This window comes from Phocoena phocoena, chromosome 20 (assembly GCF_963924675.1).
Source record: "Phocoena phocoena chromosome 20, mPhoPho1.1, whole genome shotgun sequence".
Lineage (NCBI taxonomy): Eukaryota > Metazoa > Chordata > Mammalia > Artiodactyla > Phocoenidae > Phocoena > Phocoena phocoena.
In genome coordinates, this window is record NC_089238.1 from 39,905,054 (window position 1) to 39,926,766 (window position 21,713).

Consider the following 21,713-nt stretch of genomic DNA (forward strand, 5'->3'; position numbering starts at 1 on the left):
TTCAGAATGTCCCCTTCAGATTCTGGTGATGACTGATCAGGTTCTGCCATGTGTTTGGAGAACTCCAAGGCACAAATACCGCATAATGTTTATTGTATATACATCCTTCTTACAGATACCACATTTTGTGAAACAAAGTGTAAATGTTTGACTTCTTCCTAATATTCAGTGATTTAAAAAAAAAAAGGATTCACCATCAAAGCATCTTTTTCTTTCCCAATTTTAATTCTATACAATTTTGTTTATCTCAGGGAATGGTTTGGGGGCTTTACAGAAAAATAATAGTCAAGTCACAAACCCATCTCTCACTGTGTCAGAGGCAGCTACTTGAGTCAATAAGGTATTTAGTCAAAGGGAGAAAAAAAAGGTGATGAGTAAGGATGACATTTATGGGGAAACCAGAAGTGCTTTCGCACATGGCAAGACTCAGCTGTAGTTTTACCCCATCTGGGAGAACGTATCTTTCTCTTTGTCAAAGATGAGGCCAACCAGAGGGTCTGTGTCTAAGGCAAAAGGGAGGGGGTGTTAGTCAGGAGAAGACCCTTGGGCTCTCAAGTCAGACTGAGGAGGGTCATAGCCACTTACTGGCTGAGCAACCCTAGGCAAGTTGCTTACCCATCTGTAAATTGGGGATAATGAGAGTTTGTTGTGAGAATCAAATGAGATCACATATGAACACCTTGGCACTGTATGTGACAGATAGTAAGTGCTCAAGATATGTGAGCTACAATAGAAATGGTAGGTACGAAGAAAGCATTACTTCCAAGGGACAGTTCAGAAGAGCACTTCCTTGCAGGTAAGGACCACAGTAAACTATAATGTCCAATGGTCCAGCGAGGAGATGGAATTCTGACAGGGAGTCAACAATTGGCTAGGGAGGCCGAGTCTGCATTTGTTTTGTTACTGTCATCATTATTCGTGTGCATTCGTCCAAATTCTCAATGATCTAGACTGCAGTTAGTTAATTTTTAATTTTATAAGTTTACACTCCGCTTGGGTCCTTGTTCACATCTTTTGATATCTTGGTTTACACAATCCTCAGATCCTATGCTTCCTGCAAAGCTGAAAACCATTGTACCTGCCCCAGTGTGGGCAGACCTCTCACTCAGCCTACAGAACCCAACTGGAGCTGACTTCCAACCCTCACCAGCCCTGCACCACGTGCCCCCTCCACTGTTACTCACCAGGCGCCCAAATAACAGACATTAGTGCCTCTCCAAGAGGCAAGTCCCATTCCACAACAGGGCTCCTTGCTCAACAGTCTCAACAGGAAGAACACCTGAAGTTCACAGAAAAGTTTACTATCTTGAAGGCAGATATCAGGAAACTACACTTTGATGCATTCCCACTACACCTCATGTGATGCTTTCAGATTCATTGTGCCATTTAATCCTCAGATGAACGCAATGAATCCCAATCATTATCCCCATATTAAAAATTAGCCTCACTCCCTAACACCATACACAAAAATAAGCTCAAAATGGATTAAAGACCTAAATGTAAGGCCAGAAACTATCAAACTCTTAGGGGAAAACATAGGCAGGACACTCTGTGACATAAATCACAGCACGATCCTTTTTGACCCACCTCCTAGAGAAATGGAAATAAAAACAAAAATAAACAAATGGGACCTAATGAAACTTCAAAGCTTTTGCACAGCAAAGGAAACCATAAACAAGACCAAAAGACAACCCTCAGAATGGGAGAAAATATTTGCAAATGAAGCAACTGACAAAGGATTAATCTCCAAAATTTATAAGCAGCTCATGCAGCTTAATAACAAAAAAACAAACAACCCAATCCAAAAATGGGCAGAAGATCTAAATAGACATTTCTCCAAAGAAGATATACAGATTGTCAACAATCACATGAAAGCATGCTCAACATCATTAATCATTAGAGAAACGCAAATCAAAACTACAATGAGATATCATCTCACACCAGTCAGAATGGCCATCATCAAAAAATCTAGAAACAATAAATGCTGGAGAGGGTGTGGAGAAAAGGGAACCCTCTTGCACTGTTGGTGGGAATGTAAATTGATACAGCCACTATGGAGAACAGTATGCAAGTTCCTTAAAAAACTACAAATAGAATTACCATATGACCCAGCAATCCCACTACTGGGAATATACCCTGAGAAAACCATAATTCAAAAAGAGTCATGTACCAAAATGTTCATTGCAGCGCTATTTACAATAGCCCGGAGATGGAAACAACCTAAGTGCCCATCATCAGATGAATGGATAAAGAAGATGTGGCACATATATACAATGGAATATTACTCAGCCATAAAAAGAAACGAAATTGAGCTATTTGTAATGAGGTGGATAGACCTAGAGTCTGTCATACAGAGTGAAGTAAGTCAAAAAGAGAGAGACAAATACTGTATGCTAACACATATATATGGAATTTAAGAAAAAAAATGTCATGAAGAACCTAGGGGTAAGACAGGAATAAAGACACAGACCTACTAGAGAATGGACTTGAGGATATGGGGAGGGGGAAGGGTAAGCTGTGACAAAGTGAGAGAGAGGCATGGACATATATACAGTACCAAATGTAAGGTAGATAGCTAGTGGGAAGCAGCCGCATAGCACAGGGAGATCAGCTCGGCGCTTTGTGACCGCCTGGAGGGGTGGGATAGGGAGGATGGGAGGGAGGGAGACGCAAGAGGGAAGAGATATGGGAACATATGTATATATATAACTGATTCATTTTGTTGTAAAGCAGAAACTAACACACCATTGTAAAGCAATTATACTCCAATAAAGATGTTTAAAAAATTAGCCTGTTGGGGGAACTCCGTGGTGGTCCAGTGGTTAAGACTCCACACTTCCACTGCAGGGGGCACAGATTCATTCACTGGTCAGGGAACTAAGATCCTAGCCTGTTGGCACAGAGGGATGATAAAACACGCCCCAGGTCATACATCTAGGAATTGGCAGGCCAATTATTTGTCCTTATTTGTCCCATACCATTTTGACCCTCCATTACCCATTCCACAGAAAATGCCAAAGATGGTTGCTGCACTTCCAACCTTGGGGGATAGATCATTTCCACCTTATTTGGGTGTCCCTGATGGGAGGCAATAGTGAGTTGAGTTCTGACTCCACTCCTTGGCAGATACTCAATCATAGTCAATTTAATGAACTTCTCTAAGCCTCTGTTACATCTTCTTAAAATGGGGATCCTAGCCATACTGACTTTGGAGGGTGTTTGTGAGGGTTAAATGAGCTCGGCATGCTGAGGAGTTCCACTTAGACCCATTATGATCAGACAGCAGGGCTCTTTGCTGTGTTTGAGCAAGTGCACCGGACAAGCTGACACTACCAAGTCATGCCACCAAGACATAAAAACTTAAAATGTTCAGATTGGTTACCTGGGCCGTATGGAGGTTAAAGGACCCCGGGGTTTTACTCATCCTCCAACACTGGTGCCACTGACTCAGTGAGTACCTTCTCTTTCATTATCACTGTGCTACCAAAGCCCAGGCTCTGCTTATCCTCAGGAGTGTGCCCCCTCCCACTCATCCTCATCCTTTATTTAGCACATGAAGAAACAGATTGGGCCAGCATTTGAAGAACCCAGTATCAATGTCCAAAAAGAACACAGATAGCCTATAGATGTCAGGGCAGACTCAATTCTGGCCATGTTTTAGGAAAGAGAGAAAGTCACTTTCACTCCAGAACATCAGGCTAGCTCCTCAGATGGGTTCCTGCTTCTTGGGACGTGGGACCCTAAAGAATAAATATGATCCAACTTCCAAAGTATCGGTTCTGCTGATTTGCAGATTTGGAAGTAGAATTAAATCAGTAAAGTGTTCATCTAAATTTTTGTTTTTATATTAAAACAAATGTATTATGGAATAGATGGCAGAATTTACATTAATTGAAAATACAAAACTTCAATAAGATCACATTTATGGAGGGTCAATATGGGTGAGGCCCCTAGACCTCTAGGGTTTTTTCTTGCCCATTTTCCTATGACTTTTAAAAAGTCTGATGGAAAAGTTGTCAGCTTTTTTTTTTTTTAAGAGTGTTCTTTAATTAAGTTAAACCCATTTCTGCTGACGATTCTATCCAGAACCTTATAATCACATAAACTCATGTCTCTGGAAGATATAAGAGTTATGCTGCTGAGAGTTCCTCTTAATATTAATCAAATGGAAAGTTTATTTTGGATTTTTTTTTTTGTTTTTTAAATAGATCTTTACTGGAGTATAATTGCTTCACAATACTGTGTTAGTTTCTGTTGCATAACAAAGTGAATCAGCCATATGCATACCCACGTCCCCATATCCCCTCCCTATTGAGCCTCCCTCCCACCCTCCCTATCCCACCCCTCTACGTCATTGCAAAGCACCGAGCCGATCTCCCTGTGCTATGCGGCTGCTTCCCACTAGCTATCTATTTTACATTTGGTAGTGTATATACGTCGATGCCACTCTCACTTCGCCCCCCTCCCACCCCAAGTCCTCAAGTCCATTCTCTGTGTCTACCTCTTTATTCCTGCCCTGCAACCAGGTTCATCAGAACCTTTTTTTTTTTTTTAGATTCTATATATATGTGTTAGCATATGGTATTTGTTTTTCTCTTTCTGACTTACTTCACTCTGTATGACAGTCTCTAGGCCCATCCACATCTCTACAAATGACCTAATTTCGTTCCTTTTTATGGCTGAGTAATATACCATTGTACATATGTACCACAGCTTCTTTATCCATTCGTCTGTTGATGGGCATTTAGGTTGCTTCCATGTCCTGGCTATTGTAAATAGTGCTGCAATGAACATTGTGGTACATGTCTCTTTTTGAATTATGGTTTTCTCAGGGTATATGCCCATTAGTGGGATTGCTGGGTCATATGGTATTTCTATTTTTAGTTTTTTAAGGAACCTCCATACTGTTCTCCATAGTGGCTGTATCAATTTACATTCCCACCAACAGTGTAGGAGGGTTCCTCAAAGGGAAAGTTTTTAAAAGGCATCCATCCTTAGATGGGTAACTGACCAATTTAAATATTTTATAAAATTACATTTTCATGTGAAGTTGACAATTTTCAATTCTGTATTGCAGGATCTTATCAACAGTTTCATTACTGCTGTGTTCCTTTTCGTAGTTGCCATCTTGGCGATGGAAGAAAAGGAAAGAAGTCATTTATTCTGCGTTGAAGGGGTAAGTAGAGGCCTTCATGACTCCATTTAAGATCAGTATTTCAAGACTCTTTGGAAAAGGGAAACTGGCAGACTATCATTATTTCATTTATAGAACACCATCCCCACCACCACCCTTTCTCTTTCTTGTGCTGACTTCTTCAAAAGATTTGAAGTTGCACAAACTCTAAGCTCATTCTCCAAATAGGTACAAAAACAAATCTACAGAACCTCTTTTGAAAATCATACACACTATTTTTTTAAATGTTGCAACAAGATGTTCTTTTTTTTTTTTTAAGATGTTCTTATCTATAAATAGGATTTTGACTTTTCCGGACTAGAAAATTATACTTTAAATCACAAGAAAAAAATGATTGTAGAAAAGAAAAAGTGCATTGTCAAAAGTGAGCAACTCAGCCTGGTTGAGGAAGGAAAAGAAGTTCCCACACCAGGCTAGGCACGTTCTGTTTTAATCTTTATAACTCTCATTTTTACAGATACGGGAACTGAGGTTAAATACCTTACCCTGGCTCACAAGGCTGGGACAAATCCTCATCATATGAAGACCACAAGAAATGGCAGATTAAATGCTTGGAAGATACGGGGTGTGGAATGGGGTGGTGAGACTTTGATTCAAGAAGTTAAGCTATGGGAACAGAAATTAATCCAGAAAAAAAAAAGTTTAAGTTCTTTGAATTCATTCTATGATCAGTAAATATTTGTCGATCCCATTGGACTGCGCCTGAGCTCAGTGTTGGAGATAGAGTCCCTTCCCCCTTAGGGAGCTCACAGATTAGCTAGAGCAAGACCTATCTAGGAAAAGTTCATGAAGGCAGCCAGGGATTAAGTGACCGTAAAGAGAAACATACAAGGCAGACAGGAGCTGGGGAGCACTTGGAATCTAGGGTGTTGTAGCCTGCTGACCCCCATCTGCTAACTCAGCCACCAAGCCTTCTCCTACCTGCCAGGAGCTCCCACGCCCTGGTCTCCATCAATCCTTACCTGGATGGCAGGGGCTGCTACCACCCTCCACTGGTCTCCCTGCCGCCAGCCTGGTTCGCTTTCCATTCACCTTGCGACAAGTGGGCTTTCTGAATCTGGAACCTCCCCTCCCCTCTTGATGAAGTCCCAGATCCTGCACCTCCCCAGCCTCAACTCTGCCCCCACCCTCACCGGCTCCATACGTCTCAGCCACACCAGATTCCTTGGAGACCCCTGTCCAGTACCTGGAGTTCTCCTCCCAGTTGGTCCCCTTGGAAACTCCTTCCTGCCTTTTCAAACATAGCCCAAGAGTCCTTTCCACTGAGGGGCCTTCTCAGGACCCCACAGCCACCCGGAGCCTCCTAGGATCAGTGCCCTACTCTCATCCTGGTGCCTCAGACCTTAGGCAAGGCCGTCACTGGCAGAAAAGACCATTTCCAAAAACCCTTTCTCTGGGAATGCCAGAATGGGCTGCAGCAGCCAACTGGGCAGACACCAGGAAGGTAGTGGAGGGTCAAAGGGGGACAGGAGGCCGCACGCCCGCCGCCCGGATAGGGAGGACAGGCTGCTAAGAAGCTGCAGAATAACCCCGTCTTTCCTTCCCGCATATGGTCTTGTGTCTGACGGTCCCTGTGTCTCACACCGGCAATCGCGTGTCTCATCGATGCGACTGTGGTCACCAAGACGATGAGGAATACCATGAAAAAAGCTCTGGGAATCGAAACCAAAACCAGTGCCTCCCCCGCCCAGGAACCCATCTCACCCTCAAGGGTACCCCCAAGGGGAAGCCCAAGGGCACTTACAAGGGCAACCATGAAGCAACGCGGCCTGTCGGAGCCACCCTCGGAAGCACCCTCCCGGGCACCGTCGCGGGCACCTTCACAAGCACCATCGTCTTCTCCCTCCCGCCGCTGAGCTCGCACGCTGTCACCCATTTCAGCCCACATGTGATGGTAAAATCAGGGCTGCTAAACCCGGAACACTTCTGCTTGCTCGTGCTGCCTTGTGTAAAAGTCGCGTTACATTTTCAGGCGAGTGCCAATGCGCCCGCGGGGCTCTGGGCGCGACCGCCCCAGGAGGCCACAGTTTCAGCCAACCCGACCCGAAGGCGGGAGCAGCGGCTACAGCCCCCGGCAGCCCCCAGAGGCCTCGCGTGGGGAGTGCTCCGCGTGGGGAGCGCTCCGCGTGGAGTTGGGACCACCACCGGAGCCGGCGTGGGGGCGGGGGCTCCCGCGCAGGGTCTGGGCGTCCGCGGACACTCGAGGCGCTTGCTGCCGGGCGCGGGGGCGCGTCTGGACGGAGAGGAGTCGCGTGCGGAGACTAGGTGCGCGTCGAGAGCGCGCTAAGCGCTGGCCTTCGCTCGTCCTTCCCGGCCGTTGGCTGAGCGCGGCCTCTAAGCAGGTCGGTGGGCATTCGGCTCGCTCAAAGGCCAGGCCTGGCAGGGAACAGCAAAAATTGGGCAGGCCGTGAGAAGCTGAGAACTCCACGGCAACATGGCTGACAAAGGCAAAAAGGGCAAACGCAAGGCCGCACCAGCCCCAGCCCCGGCCCCGGCCCCGGCCCCGGCCCCGGCCCCGGCCCCGGCCCCGGCCCCGGGCCCGGCCACCGCAGCCGCAGCCGCGCCGGGGGCGGCCCCTCCTCCGGGCGATGAAGTGGGAACGAGGAAGGGGCATCGCCCTTACAAGTGGGAATTCAAGGACAGCAATAGAGAGTTCTGGCTTATGGGGTACGCTGAGGTCAAGCTCATTATCTTGGTAAGTGGGCCCGTATCCCTGGGTGGGGCTGGGGGGTGCAGGGAGTGCCCAAAGACGGGCAGAGGGAGGAGCGGGCTCCCCGAGGCCTCCTCTGGCCCGAGCCGTCTGCCGTGGCTCAAAGGGCATGTCTCCCATCAGGGCTGCCTAATAGGTTCACTGATGATGTTCAAGGGGACCATTGTGCACCCCAACCTGACACTCATCATCACCATGGAGTTGTCCATCCTCATCTTCTTCATCATTATCTACACCTTCGCCATCCAGAGATACGCGCGCTTCATCCTGTGGCCCATTTCTGTAAGTGAGGGGCGGTGGGGAGTGCCTGAGCCTGGTGTGCATTCACGCGTGTATCCTGGCACCTGGAAAGTGACTGAACAGAGAGATACGCCTCATCTCCCTTATTTGTGCTCCGGGCATGGGCTCAGACCTTCCAGTGGGGCCAGAGCAGGGGCAGCTGAAGTTAGGTAGAAAAGGCTTCCAGAAAGCCCAGCTTGGGGGTGGAGGGCCTCTTTCCTACCTGGTGGTCAAAGGAAGGAGTCTTTGCCTTCCTGAGGCTTTGCTCTCCTTGGGAGCAGGGGAGGTGTAGCAACCAGCGGTTCCTTCCAACCCCTGTGCCAGCTCACACTTGACCGGAAAGACCACTCTGACGGTACCCCATCCCCAGAATTCAAAGAAAAAAATCAGTAATATAAAATGAGACTTAAAAAAAAAAAAAGTCACATCTAAAGCAGCCTCAGATCTCCAGTGACTATCCCTGCAAGGGATGTTAAGCCCAGAAGGATGTTCAGCCCGAAGCAGTCATCCACTGGAATGGGACTGAGCTGGGTAAGTTACCACCCACTTCCAGACTCTGTTTCCTCATCTGTAACATGAAGACAGTAATAATCTTGTGTGAGATTGTTCCTTAGGAGTAAAAGTAAAGCCCTTGATGCTGTGCCTGAAGACTCATGGACTTGAATCCCTGCCCATTACCTCTGTAATCACAAAGCTTACCTACCTAACTCCCAACTAACCCAAGGTCCCTTGTTCATTGCACATTCACAGCATGCCTCCAGAGCCTGTGCTCACTGTTTCACTCACTTTATACATGAAATGGGTTCAGAATGGCTAAGTAACTTACCCCCAGGTAAATCAGGCAGTAAGTGGCAGAAAAAGGATTCAAACCCAGCTTTATCAGTAGAGTCTTGAGTCCCTAACTACACTCTGTCCTGCCTACTTATTAAAAGTTATTAGGGTCCAGGGATCCATAGGTCTCAGTGGGATAGATGAGGACTCCCAGTATCAGGAGAAAGGAAAAGAGGGCCATATAAGACTCCTGGGAGATGGATAAGCAGAGGACAAAGTGAAGGGACAGGCAGAGGACACATTCCCAGCCAAGGTGCTTGAGAAGATACTTTTAGTTCCAGCAAGATGAAAAATCATTGAACCCTGAAAATCCTCCTGCTGTTCTTACCTAAAACTACTAGGGGAAATGTAAACACTATTGCTTTAACTGAATGGCTGAGCTGGCAAAAAAAAGAAGAGGAAACACAGAGGTGCTAGAAATGGAAAACAGGAGCAGTGACAAATCAGCTGCTTCAGTGTGGGTGGAAATGACCCACGAGATACTATCCCAGGAACCTAGAATATGGATTCTCATATACTCTCCAGTTAGGAGTTGAGGCCTTGGTCCCAAGCAAAGTGGGAATTTAGAACTGAGAATCCTGCATAAGGCCAGTACCCTGCAAAGACTGCACCCTAAGGGAAAAGACAGAGAAGATACCTTTCACCCACACAGAGGAACAAGAAAGCATGTTCATCTCTGCCCGAGTTTTGAGTGGGGAAAAGCAAAAGAAGACCACCTTGAGAAATACAAACCTTGAGCCTACACTTTGTACAGATTTGGTTTCAGTTTTTCCTACCTTCAGCCTAGAAACCTTCATGCAGCTTAGAAAATGTAGTGCCTGGGAACTGGCATAAAAATCGATCCCAATTTGATGGTATTCTGAAGAAATCCATGGGACTCCTGAAAAACAAATGCAAAATCATAATCAAAGCATAAAGAGATTCTCACAGGACAGATATGGGTGGGTGGGGTGGTGTACAAAACTCAACTCACAGTTCAAAACTACAAAACACCTGATTTTTAAATCCCCATGACTAAGAATCAAGAACCAGCAAAAATAAGAAATGGGAGGATTAGAACCCTGAAAATATGAGATAATAAAAGAACTGTCTGAAAATAATTTAAGATACACTTAAATTATAAAGACATAAATAAAAGCCCTAAGAAAAGAATAAGACATTATTAGGATGGAACAGACAGATTTTTTTTTTAAGTACAAGATACAATGTCTAGAATTGAACATATAGTTATTGAAATAAAAATGTCAATAAATGGGTTAAAAAGCATATCAGACAAAAGCTGGGGAAGTAATGAGCTGAAGGATGTGGGGAAATTACCCAGATTATAGTACTGACAGATAAAGAGGGAAAATATGAAAGAGAGAAGTTGAAACACAGAATATGGAATGAGAAAGTTCATCATAAGCCTAATAGGAGTTCCAGAAGAAGACACACAAGATAATAGAGAAGAAATATTCAAAGTGATAGTGACTGAGAACCTGCCAGATTTAATAAGAGTGACATCACTAAAAATGGCAGAGTAGGGAACTCCAAATCTCTGTCCTTCCACTAAAGCAATGATTAGGTTCTCAAAAACTGTCAGAATCGACTTTTTCAGAACTCTGGAATCTAATTCAAAACAAAATAAAACAGGAGAATGCTCAATGAAGAAAGAGGCTGTTGAATTTTGGTAAGAGAATGTTGTAGCATTTTACTTAACCTGCCTGCCATCCCTTAATCCCCAGCTGGTCAGTGGCCATGAAGACAGCCCACATTCCTGGCCACATTCCTTGCTGGTGACAGACGGAACAATAAAAACCTTGTTCCTGGGCTTCCCTGGTGGCGCAGTGGTTGAGAGTCCGCCTGCCGATGCAGGGGACACGGGTTCATTCCCCGGTCCGGGAAGATCCCGCATGCCGCGGAGCGGCTAGGCCCGTGAACCGTGGCCGCTGAGCCTGTGCGTCCGGAGCCTGTGCTCCACAACAGGAGAGGCCACAGCAGTGAGAGGCCCGCGTACCGCAAAAAAACACAAAAAAACCTTGTTCCCAAAGAATTAGAGTTGTGTGCTTGACCTGTCTGGTGGCTCCCTGAGGGATTAGCCAGGAACTTGCCTTTGTTTCACCTGCCTCAGAGTTTTCTCAGGGCTGAAGCAGTCTCCTAGATAGCATTTGTTAAAGCATTGAAAGGCGTATATACTAACCATAGCCACCCGGGGCAAGGTTTCCCAAGCAGTAGGCAGACCAGAAGTTTGGGAAGCAGATGCTTGGGAGAATAAGAGCTTTGAAAAGCTCCCACCTATACCAGGGAATCTAGAAGGACTGCACGTGCCCAAAGCTGGACACATGCCCAGAAAAAAACCCTAAGCTCTCACCTTTGGCTGACCTTTAGGCCCTGCACAAGCAGCAAGTAAAAACTAAGAGCTCTAAACATCCTGGAGACGTGTTGAAGGAGTGCCCCAACACAAAGGCAATCTGCAAAGACTTGTTTCCAAATATTTAAGGAAATCTCCATCAAATCACTACCTGACCATTAAGCTAGTGAAAAACAAAGACTTCAGGGGCCACACAAGAGAAAGAATAGTCTTTCAAAACATAGTTTAGGAAAAATTATTAAACATACAAGTGACTTTAACTCACAACAAGCAACAACAACAAACTCTGGGGAGGAGAGGCAATATGATTTCCAGAGTAACTATATTATAATATTCAAAATGTACAGTTTTCAAAGAATTATAAGGCACACAAAGAAAGAAGTATGGCCCATTCACAGGAAAAAGTTATTAATAGAGACTGTCCTTGAGGAAGCCCAGATATTAGACTTACTGGACAAAGACTTTAAATCAACTGTCTCTAAAATGCTCAAAGAACTAAAGGAAACCAGGAGAACAATTCATGAACAAATACAGAATGTCAGTAAAGAGAAGTTTAAAAAGAAACCAAATAGAAATTCTGGAGCTGAAAAGTAATATAACTGAAGTGAAAAATTCACTAGAGTTGTTTAACAGCAGATTTGAGCAGGCAGAAGAATGAATCAGTGAACCTGAAGACAGGTCAATTGAGATTATTCAGTCTGAGGAACAGGAAGAAAAAAAGAATGAAGGAAAAAAATGAAAAGAGCCTAAGACACCCATGGGACACCATCAAGCATACTAACATAGGCAGAGTCCCAAAAGAAGAGAGAGAGAAAGGAACAGAAAGAATATTCAAAGAAATAATGGCCAAAAAACTTTCCAAATTTGGTAAAAGACAGGAGTCTACACATCCAAAAAACACCAAGTAGAATAAACTCAAAGTGATCCACACTGAGACACATTATAATAACTGTCCAAAGACAAGGAGAAAGTCTTGAAAGTTGTAAGAGAGAAGCAACTTATCTTGTACAAGGGACACTTGATAAGATTAACAGCCAATTTCTCATCAGACACCATGGAGGCCTGAAGGAGTGGAATGATGTGCTTAAAGTCCTTAAAGGAAAACAAACTGTCCACCAAGAAGTCTATCTTTTAAATTTGCTATCTGTTATGAGTTGAATTATGTACCCCCCAAATATGTTGATGTCCTAACTCCCAGTATCTGTGAATATGACCTTATTTGGAAATAAGCTCTTTGCAAATGGTCAAGTAAAGATGAGGTTATCAGAGCGGAGATAGAGTTGTAAAGAGGACAACATGCCAGTCCTGAAAATGGAGAAAAGACAGTCTCTTCAATAAGTGGTGCTGGGGAAACAGGACAGCTACATGTAAAAGAATGAAATTAGAACACTCCCTAACACCATACACAAAAATAAACTCAAAATGGATTAGAGACCTAAATGTAAGACCGGACAATATAAAACTCTTAGAGGAAAACATAGGAAGAACACTCTTTGACATAAATCACAGCAAGATCTTTTTTGATCCACCTCCTAGAGTAATGGAAATAAAAACGAAAGTAAACAAATGGGACCTAATGAAACTTAAAATCTTTTGCAAAGCAAAGGAAACTACAAACATGATGAAAAGACAACCCTCAGAATGGGAGAAAATATTTGCAAATGAAGCAACTGACAAAGGATTAATCTCCAAAATATATAAACAGCTCATGTAACTCAATATTAAAAAAACAAACAACCCAATCCAAAAATGGGCAGAAGACCTAAATAGACATTTCTCCAAAGAAGACATACAGATGGCCAAGAAGCACATGTAAAGCTGCTCAACATCACTCATTATTAGAGAAATGCAAATCAAAACTACAATGAAGTATCACCTCACACCAGTTAGAATGGGCATCCTCAGAAAATCTACAAACAACAAATGCTGGAGAGGCTGTGGAGAAAAGGGAACCCTCTTGCACTGTTGGTGGGAGTGTAAATTGATACAGCCACTATGGAGAACAGTATGGAGGTTCCTTAAAAAACTAAAAATAGAATTACCATATGACCCAGCAATCCCACTACTGGGCATATACCCAGAGAAAACAATAATTCAAAAAGACACATGCACCCCAAAGTTCACTGCAGCACTATTTACAACAGCCAGGACATGGAAGCAACCTAAATGTCCATTGACAGAAGAATGGATAAAGAAGATGTGGTACATATATACAATGGAATATTACTCAGCCAATTTATTACAGCGAAATTGGGTCATTTGTAGAGACGTGGATGGACCTAGAGACTGTCATACAGAGTGAAGTGAGTCAGAAAGAGTAAAACAAATATCGTATATTAACGCATATACATGGAACCTAGAAAAATGATACAGATGAACCAATTTGCAGGGCAGAAATTGAGACACAGATGTAGAGAACAAATGTATGGACACCAAGGGGGGAAAGTGGGGCGAGGAGGGGCCTTGGGGTGGTGATGGTGGTGGGATGAATTGGGAGATTGGGATTGACATGTATACACTAATAAGTCTAAAATGGATAACTAATAAGAACCTGCTGTATAAAAAAATAAATAAAATTTTTTTAAAAAGAGGTACCAAAACAACAACAAAAAAAAGGAATTAAGAAAGCAATGTCAAAGAGTTAAAATTAATAAAATAGGAAACAAAGATTCATAGTGATGACTAATAAAACCAAAATCTAATTCTTTGAAAAGACTAATAAAGTAGATAAACCATAAGAAAAAAAGAGAACAAAGAAAAATATTAGTATAAAGAAGAGGTTTTAAAGATCACAGGGAAAATATGAACTTTTATGCCAATAAATTATAATATGATAATATCCCAGAAAAACATATGATGTACAAAAATTGACTCAAAAAGAAATAGAAAAACAGGGTATAAAATAATCCATCCATGTTTTCATCTGGCACTTGTTTCATTTTTTACATTTAAATCTTTTATTTGGAGTCATTTTGGTATATGGTGTGAACCATGGCTCCAGCTTTGTATCCTGATGGCTCTCCAGCTGTTCCACCCTATCACTCAGTTTATTCATTTACTGAATAGTACAACTTCCCCCACTGATTTGAAATGGCATTTTTGTTAAATGCTAATATCCCATACGTGGGACTTCCTTGGCAGTCCAGTGGTTAAGAATCCACGCTTCCACTGCAGGGGGCACTGGTTTGATCCCTGGTTGGAGAACCAAAATCCCCCATGCCACGTCGTGTGGCCAAAAAAAAATAAAAGAATAAAATCCCATATGCAGTTCATTTCTAGATTCATATTCAGTTCCACTTGTCTGTCCCTTTTTCTCTTAAAAAAAGCGGGGGGGGGGGGGGTTATAATATGTTGTACCATCTGGTAAAGCTTTGATCTTAAAACCAGACATAGTAAGGAAAGTAAACTATAGGCCTATATTATTTGAATACAGCCATAAAAATTCTCAATAAAATACTAGCAAACTAAATCAAGCAATATATAAGCAAGCAATGCATCAGGATCAAGCAGGGCATCTGCAAGGAATGTAAAGGTGGTTTTGTCTCAAAATTCTGTTAACATAATTCACCATCTTTTATTTAAAGGAGAAAACCATTTAATCATCTCATAAGCTGTAGGAAAACTATTTAGTAATATTCAATACTAATTTTTGGAAGACTCTTGGCAAACTAGGAAAAAAGGGAACCTCCTTAACTTAATAACAGAAAACCACCCAAACCTAAAATGAACATTGCATTTCATGGTGAAATGTTAGAAGCGTTTCCTTAGAGATGCCTATTATCCCCACTTCTATTTGACATTGTGCTAAAGATCTTAGTACAATGTGACAAGAAAAACAAAGGGTATATGGATTGGGAAGGAGAAAAAAACTAGCATTACTCCCTGATAATATGATTCTCTACACAGAGAATCTAAGAATCTACAGTCAAATTACTAGAACTGATTGAGTTCCACAAGGTTACAAAAAACAAAAATAGTGTTCCTGAATACCAGCAACAAATAATGAGAAAATATGGCTTTTCAAAGAAACCATTTAAAACAGCAACAGAAACTACAGGTGTCTGAGAATATACCCGTTCAAAGATTGTAAAACTTTACATAGAGATTATGACATTTTGTTAATGGACATAGAAGAAAAATCTAAGTAAGAGAAGAAATATACCACATTCACAGATGTGAAGAGCTACTATCATAAAGATGTCAATTTCATTCCCAAGCAATCTCCACATTAAATGAAATTTTATAACAGAGGTTGTTTGTGGAACTTTGCAAGGTGATTCTAAAATTCTTATGGGGCTTCCCTGGTGGCGCAGTGGCTGAGAATCTGCCTGCCAATGCAGGGGACACGGGTTCGAGCCCTGGTCTGGGAAGACCCCACATGCCGCGGAGCAACTGGACCCGTGAGCCACAACTGAGCCTGCGCGTCTGGAGCCTGTGCTCCGCAACAAGAGAGGCCGCCATAGTGAGAGGCCCGCGCACCTCGATGAAGAATGGACCCCGCTCACCGCAACTAGAGAAAGCCCTCGCACAGAAACGAAGACCGAACACAGCTAAAAATAAATAAATAAATGTATTTTTAAAATAAATAAATAAAATTCTTATGGAAGAATGAAAAGAATTATAAGGATGGACTCACCCAACGACATATTGGAATTACTATAAAGCTTTGGTACTAGCTCAGGGGTTGACAAAGACTAATGGACTGAATGTTTGTGTACCCCCAAAATTCATATGCTGAAATCCTAATCCCCAGTGTGGCTATACTTGCCTATGGGGCCTCCAGAGTGGTAATTAAGATTAAATGAGATCCTAAGGGTCTGATAGGATTAACGTCCCTATAAAAAAAGACAACAGAGACCTCCCTCCCCCTTCCTCTCCCCTATCCCTCCCCCTACCTCCTCTCCATGGAAAGGCCATATGAGAAAATGGTGAGAAGGCACCCAGGCAAACCAGGAAGAGAGTCCTCGCCAGAAACTGAATTTGCTGGCGCCTTGATCATGGACTTCTGGCTTCCAGAACTGTGGGAAAATAAATGTCTTGTTTAAGCCACGCAGTCTGTGGCATTTTGTTATGGCAGCCTGAGCAGACTAATACAGGAATAAAAAAGAGAACCCAGAAATAGACCTACATACATATGGCAACTTGGCATATGACAGAGGTGGCATAACACAGCTGAATGGAGTATTTAATAAATGTTCTTGGGACCATGAGAAAGAGAGAGAAAGAGAAACTATGCATACCATTAAAATTAAAACTTTACAACAGAAGACATCATAAACAAAATTTTTAAAACAAGCCAATAGAAAAATGGGGTAAGGGATATGAATAGACAGGAAACCCAACTGCCTAAAACGTTTTTAAAAATGCTTCATTAGTAACCAGCGATCAGAAAATTAAAACAACAATGAGGTACCATTTCGATTCACCAGATGGGCAGAAATAAATGAGCATGGTAATCCTGGGCTTTGGCAAGGACATGGGAAACAGGAGTCCCTATACCTTTGCGGGCATGAGTGGACACTGGCACAAGCCCTTTAGAGAGAAACTTGGCAATACCTCAACAAGGAAAAGATGTGCATGGGAGGCACAGACAAGAGTGTTCACTGCAGGCACAGTTGGCAATAATAATTTCCTAAAAGGGAGAAACACCCTAATGTCTCCAGTTTGGTTTATTCATACATCAGCTAAAATCAAAGAATTCAATCTCATTAATCTCAATCTCATATATTTCTCAAAATGGGTAAATCTCAAAAAAAGGTTTTTTTAAGTTTAAAAAGTTTAAAAAGCACGTGCTATAAGATATATCTTTTTATTTAAATTTTTGAAACACAAAATAGTATATATTGTTTATGAATATATAATATGGAGGAAAATACTACTGTGTACTTGGGAAGACTACCCATAGACTTGGAACACATGCAGAAGGCAGGGAAAGGGATGGAATGGTAAGACTGTAGCTCATTCCACAAAGTTTTTTTGTTTATGGTTTGTTTTTGTTTTGAGAGCCCTGAGGCAAATATTGCAAGACATTAACATCTGTTTAATCTCAGTGGGTCACGGCTGGTGGAGGTGGGATTGGGGATGGGATGTTCTATTATTTTCTGTATGAAGTGTGTTAAAATCCAAAATGAGGAGGAAAAGAAAAGGCCTGAGACAAAGTGGCCAGGGAAGTACAACCCCCAGAAAATGGCATCAGAGAAATCAAGGGGAAAGATGGGTGTCACCCAGCACTGCAGAGTCAGCTGCTGCCCATGGGATTAAGAGGATGCGCAAGCTCTGGGCCAGCATCACCCCAGGAGTGATGGGGGAGGAAGCCGGCTTGCTGTGGCCATGGTTTGGCCAACTTTGAGTTAAGTTTGGCTGTGCCAGGGAGTGACAGTGGGTGGTATTTGAGGGGAAGGCAGCATGGGAGGCAGCCCTTTTGCCCAGTCTGGGAACATCTGGACCTTGTCAGTATAGGGTAAAGGAAACGAATATGGAGCTAGGGCAGGACTGTGGCCGCAAGGGACGGGAAGGAGAGTGGATGATGGAGGAAGTGACATGGCCTTGCAAAGGCGGGGTGGGGGGGAGGGGGGGTCGGTGTCTAAGAAGTAAGGTGGGGGAAGGGATGAGTAGGGGGCGAAGAGGCAGCTGCCAGGCTCCCAGTGAAGGACCAGAGTCCAACAGAACCTCCTGCCAGCAACACAGCCCACCCTGGATTCGGAAAGAGGAGCTGGCCTTCAGAGTAGAAAGATGTTGTGAGGTGGTACCCAAGCAGGACATCAATTAGTTGGAGAGTCATGCATTTATTTAAGTGGGGGGAAAACATAGCCACCAAATGTGTGATTTCACAGACGGGATGGTAGCCGAGGCAGCCCGTAAAGGCAGTTAAGCATCCTGGATTTTGTGTCTCAACTCAAAGAGTCCAGCTGGTAGGCCACAGATATGTCCACCTAGCCCAGTAAATATTCATCTTCCTATATATATTTTTTAAATCAGGCAGAAGTTTGAAAACCATTTCCTTTGGAGGAAGCTAGGCCAGGTCTGGTGTTGACGGGGCCTCATCTCTAAGGCCGACTCATCTCTCCCATGCTTTCAGGACCTTCTCAATGACCTGTTCTCCAGTACTTTCCTCGTGGGGGCCGCCATCTTTGCCGTGAAAATTCAGCAAACCATGCCAATGCGCTACATTTATGGTGTGGTGAGTCTTTCATGTTGGGCTATTTACTTGTTCAGAAATCACCTCATTTGGAGAATGGTTATTTCCCCCTAAGGAAAAGGGTCTCTTTTCACAAAATCTTAGTATCCAAGCAAAGTTTAAAGGTAAATTGGGTCAACGTTTCCGGGGGAGAAGCCATTGAAAGGAAGATGATGTCCAGGAGCCCACCCAGCTAAGAGCTTCCCCCCAGAAGCTTGCCTGCCGGCCCCAGAGTGAAGGGCCCCACCCAGGCGGGGTCCAAAGAGGGAAAGAAAATGTGGTGAGGTGACTGGCTACAGGGATGGGGATCAGAATCGGGGAGCTGAGGCCAGGGAGGGGCAAACCCAAAGTCTCTCTGGGGTCTGGCAGTTTGAGGGGTCAAGGGGAGGGGTTAAACAGCACCTACGGACAATCACAAGCCACAAGCCGGGAAGGAACTGTGACCGCTTTGGAAGGAAAAGCACGAGTAACGAGGATTCTTTTGTTTCCCAGATCCTTATCGGTGTGGCTGCACTTTTTGCTTTAATAGATGCTTGTCTTCAAAAGAAACACTTCAAAGGCAAGAAGGTCAAAATGCATGTGCCGATTCCTTTGGGAAAGGATAAAGAGGGCAAAAAGCCAAAGGAAGGAGAAAAACCAGGGGAAGCAGGCGAGGGGAGGGCAGCGGTACCGCCGCAACCACCGTCACCTGCCAAGGGGTCACCTGCCAAGGGGTCACCTGCCAAGGGCGGCAAGAAGTGAGGCCGAGGCGCCTGGGGTTGGAAGTGGCCGTGTATCTTACCGCAAAACATGTTTCCACTGTCTAACTTGTCTTTTCTCTAGAATGGTCTTCTTTTCCATTTCAACGACTCTACCTTTGCTTGGAAAAGAAATTTCTCCTTAAATGAATTTTAAAAGCTTAAAGTTGACGTAAACGTTATTTTGTTCATTCAACAAGAGTAGCCGAAGGTTTTGGCGCAGAGGGCGAGGCTGGAGCGGGGCCTCTGGAGGTGTTCGCGGGGCATGGAGGGTTTGGGGGAACAGAAGCGTGGGTGATACCAGCTGTCAACACCGACCAGGCAAAGGGGCCAAAGGAAAACGAGAGACTGGAAAAGAAAAGGCTGCATTTTGTTCACATTGACGTTTTCATGTTACATTTCTATACATTTCAAGAACAGGGGAAAACAGACATATCACTCTCCAGGGTCTCTTAACAGACAGGAAATAGAAAGCAAGAAGCATTGGCACAAAACAGTTAGAAACCTCTGGAGGTCGTGTTGCTCTCCTGGTGTCAAAATGTCAGGAAATCCAGACCAAGCAAAAAATAAGATTTTCAAGGTCAACATAAAAAGAACCTGATTTCTTAGTACTTGAAAACATAACTAAAGCACAAGTGCCTGGAAGGAGATGAAGATGGCAGAGGAGGAGGACGCTGAGCTCACCTCCCCCTAGGAATACATCTACTGGTGGAGCAATTCTCACTGAAAACAAGTTGGACACTGGCAAAAGACTCTTACACAACCAAAGCTGTAAAGATAGATCCATACAGAGTTGGGTAGAAGGGAAGAGAAGCGAACAGGTTGGGACCTATACACCCTGGGAGGGGACACAGAAGAGGAGGGGGATTACACAGGCTCAGAGATCCTCCCTGGGGAGTGAGCAGTTCAAACCACATATGGAACACCCCACCCCCGGGACTCTGACACCAAGGAGTCCTCCTTAGCTGGTTTGAAAACTACTGAGACTAACAGGAAGGGTGTAAGAAACCTAGACTCGGCTCGTGAAGAGCATACATCTGCTTCCTTACTTCCGAGAGCAAGACAGAGGAAGCAGATTGAAATTGCCCAGAGCTCTAGCCAGTTTCCCACAACCTGCCCCCTGCGTGTGCCCCAGTCCACGACGAGCGCCTGCTCCAGCCTCTCTTGCTTCAGCACTCCTCCCCTCTGGGGTGAAGGTGTCAATACTGGGATGGAGGAGAGTGTGCACTTAGAGGGAACTGAACTTCAGGGCTTCTGCTCTAGTACCTTGGGACCCCTCCCCGACCCTGTATAGGGCGGTGTCAGCCACTGAGCAGAGAAGCAGTGCTCACACCAGGCTCTGGCTCTAGCTCCTTCATCTCCTGCTCCACCTCCGACCTCCCAGCCCCATCTCCAGCTGTGTGTGACAGCTGCCCAGCACACCCTGGGGAAAGACGTGACCCATGCTCATTTCAAATCCCGCTTTCCCACCAAAGCCACTGGGCACACGTAGTCTGCATAGGGAGGCTCCCACACAAGGACACCCCTTCAAGACCAGAATAGGTAACTGTTTCACCTAATTTCATAGAGAGAAAGTTAAGCAAAATGAGAGACAGAGGAATTTGTTTCAAATGAAAGAATAAGAAAAAAAAAGCCTGCTGTGTAGCACAGGAAACTACTCAATACTCCATAATGGCCTATATGGGAAAAGAATCTAAAAAGAAAAAAAGTGTACGTACGTATATGTATAACTGATTCACTTTGCTGTACACCCTGAAACTAACAACAACACTGTAAATCAACTGTACTCCAAATAAATTTTTAAACTGAAAAAAACAACTAATGATACAGGGATAATTTACCAGTTAAAGAGTTCAAAAGCATTTGTAACAAGAATGCTAACTGAATCAGGGAAAAGAACAGATGAACACAGAATTTTAACAAGAAACTAGAAAATATAAAAAAGAACCAGTCAGGGACTTCCCTGGTGGTCCAGTGGGAAAGAATCCGCCTTCCAATGCAGGGGACACGGGTTTGATCCCTGGTCGGGTAACTAAGATCCCACATGCCACGGGGCAACTAAGCCCGTGCACCACAACTACTGAGCTCGCACACCTCAATGAGAGAGCCAGCGTGCTGCAGACTACAGAGCCCACGTGCCCTGGAGCCCACGCACCACAACTGGAGAGAGAAAACCCGTGCACCACAACTAGAGAGAAGCCTGAGCGCTGCAACAGAGACAGGCGCACCACAACAAAAGATCCCTCATGCCTCAGTGAAGATCCCGCATGCCGCAACTAAGACCCAACACAGCCAAAAAAACAAATAAATAAATAAGTATATATATAAAAAAAAGAACCAGTCAGAGCTGAAGAATAAAATAACTGAAATGAAAAATACACTAGAAGGAATTAACAGCAGACTGGGTGATACAGAAGAACACATAAGAGATCTGG

General features: G+C 44.0%; 1 protein-coding gene across 1 annotated transcript; it reads left to right on the forward strand.

Annotated features, from left to right (window-relative positions):
* The first annotated feature begins 7,628 nt into the window (after positions 1 to 7,628).
* Positions 7,629 to 19,282, forward strand: CMTM2 (CKLF like MARVEL transmembrane domain containing 2). Its single transcript, XM_065898374.1, has 4 exons — positions 7,629 to 7,889; positions 8,028 to 8,186; positions 18,443 to 18,544; positions 19,034 to 19,282. The coding sequence occupies exons 1-4, from the start codon at positions 7,629 to 7,631 to the stop codon at positions 19,280 to 19,282; spliced, it is 771 nt and encodes a 256-aa protein (XP_065754446.1).
* The last annotated feature ends 2,431 nt before the right edge of the window (positions 19,283 to 21,713 follow it).

Bases quoted from the DNA above. Each gene is read 5' to 3' on its own strand.
- CMTM2 (XM_065898374.1), top strand. From the start codon at position 7,629: ATGGCTGACAAAGGCAAAAAGGGCAAACGCAAGGCCGCACCAGCCCCA. The intron at 8,187-18,442 runs GTAAGTGAGGGG...CCATGCTTTCAG, and splicing joins TCATCCTGTGGCCCATTTCT to GACCTTCTCAATGACCTGTT. The intron at 18,545-19,033 runs GTGAGTCTTTCA...TTTGTTTCCCAG, and splicing joins TGCGCTACATTTATGGTGTG to ATCCTTATCGGTGTGGCTGC.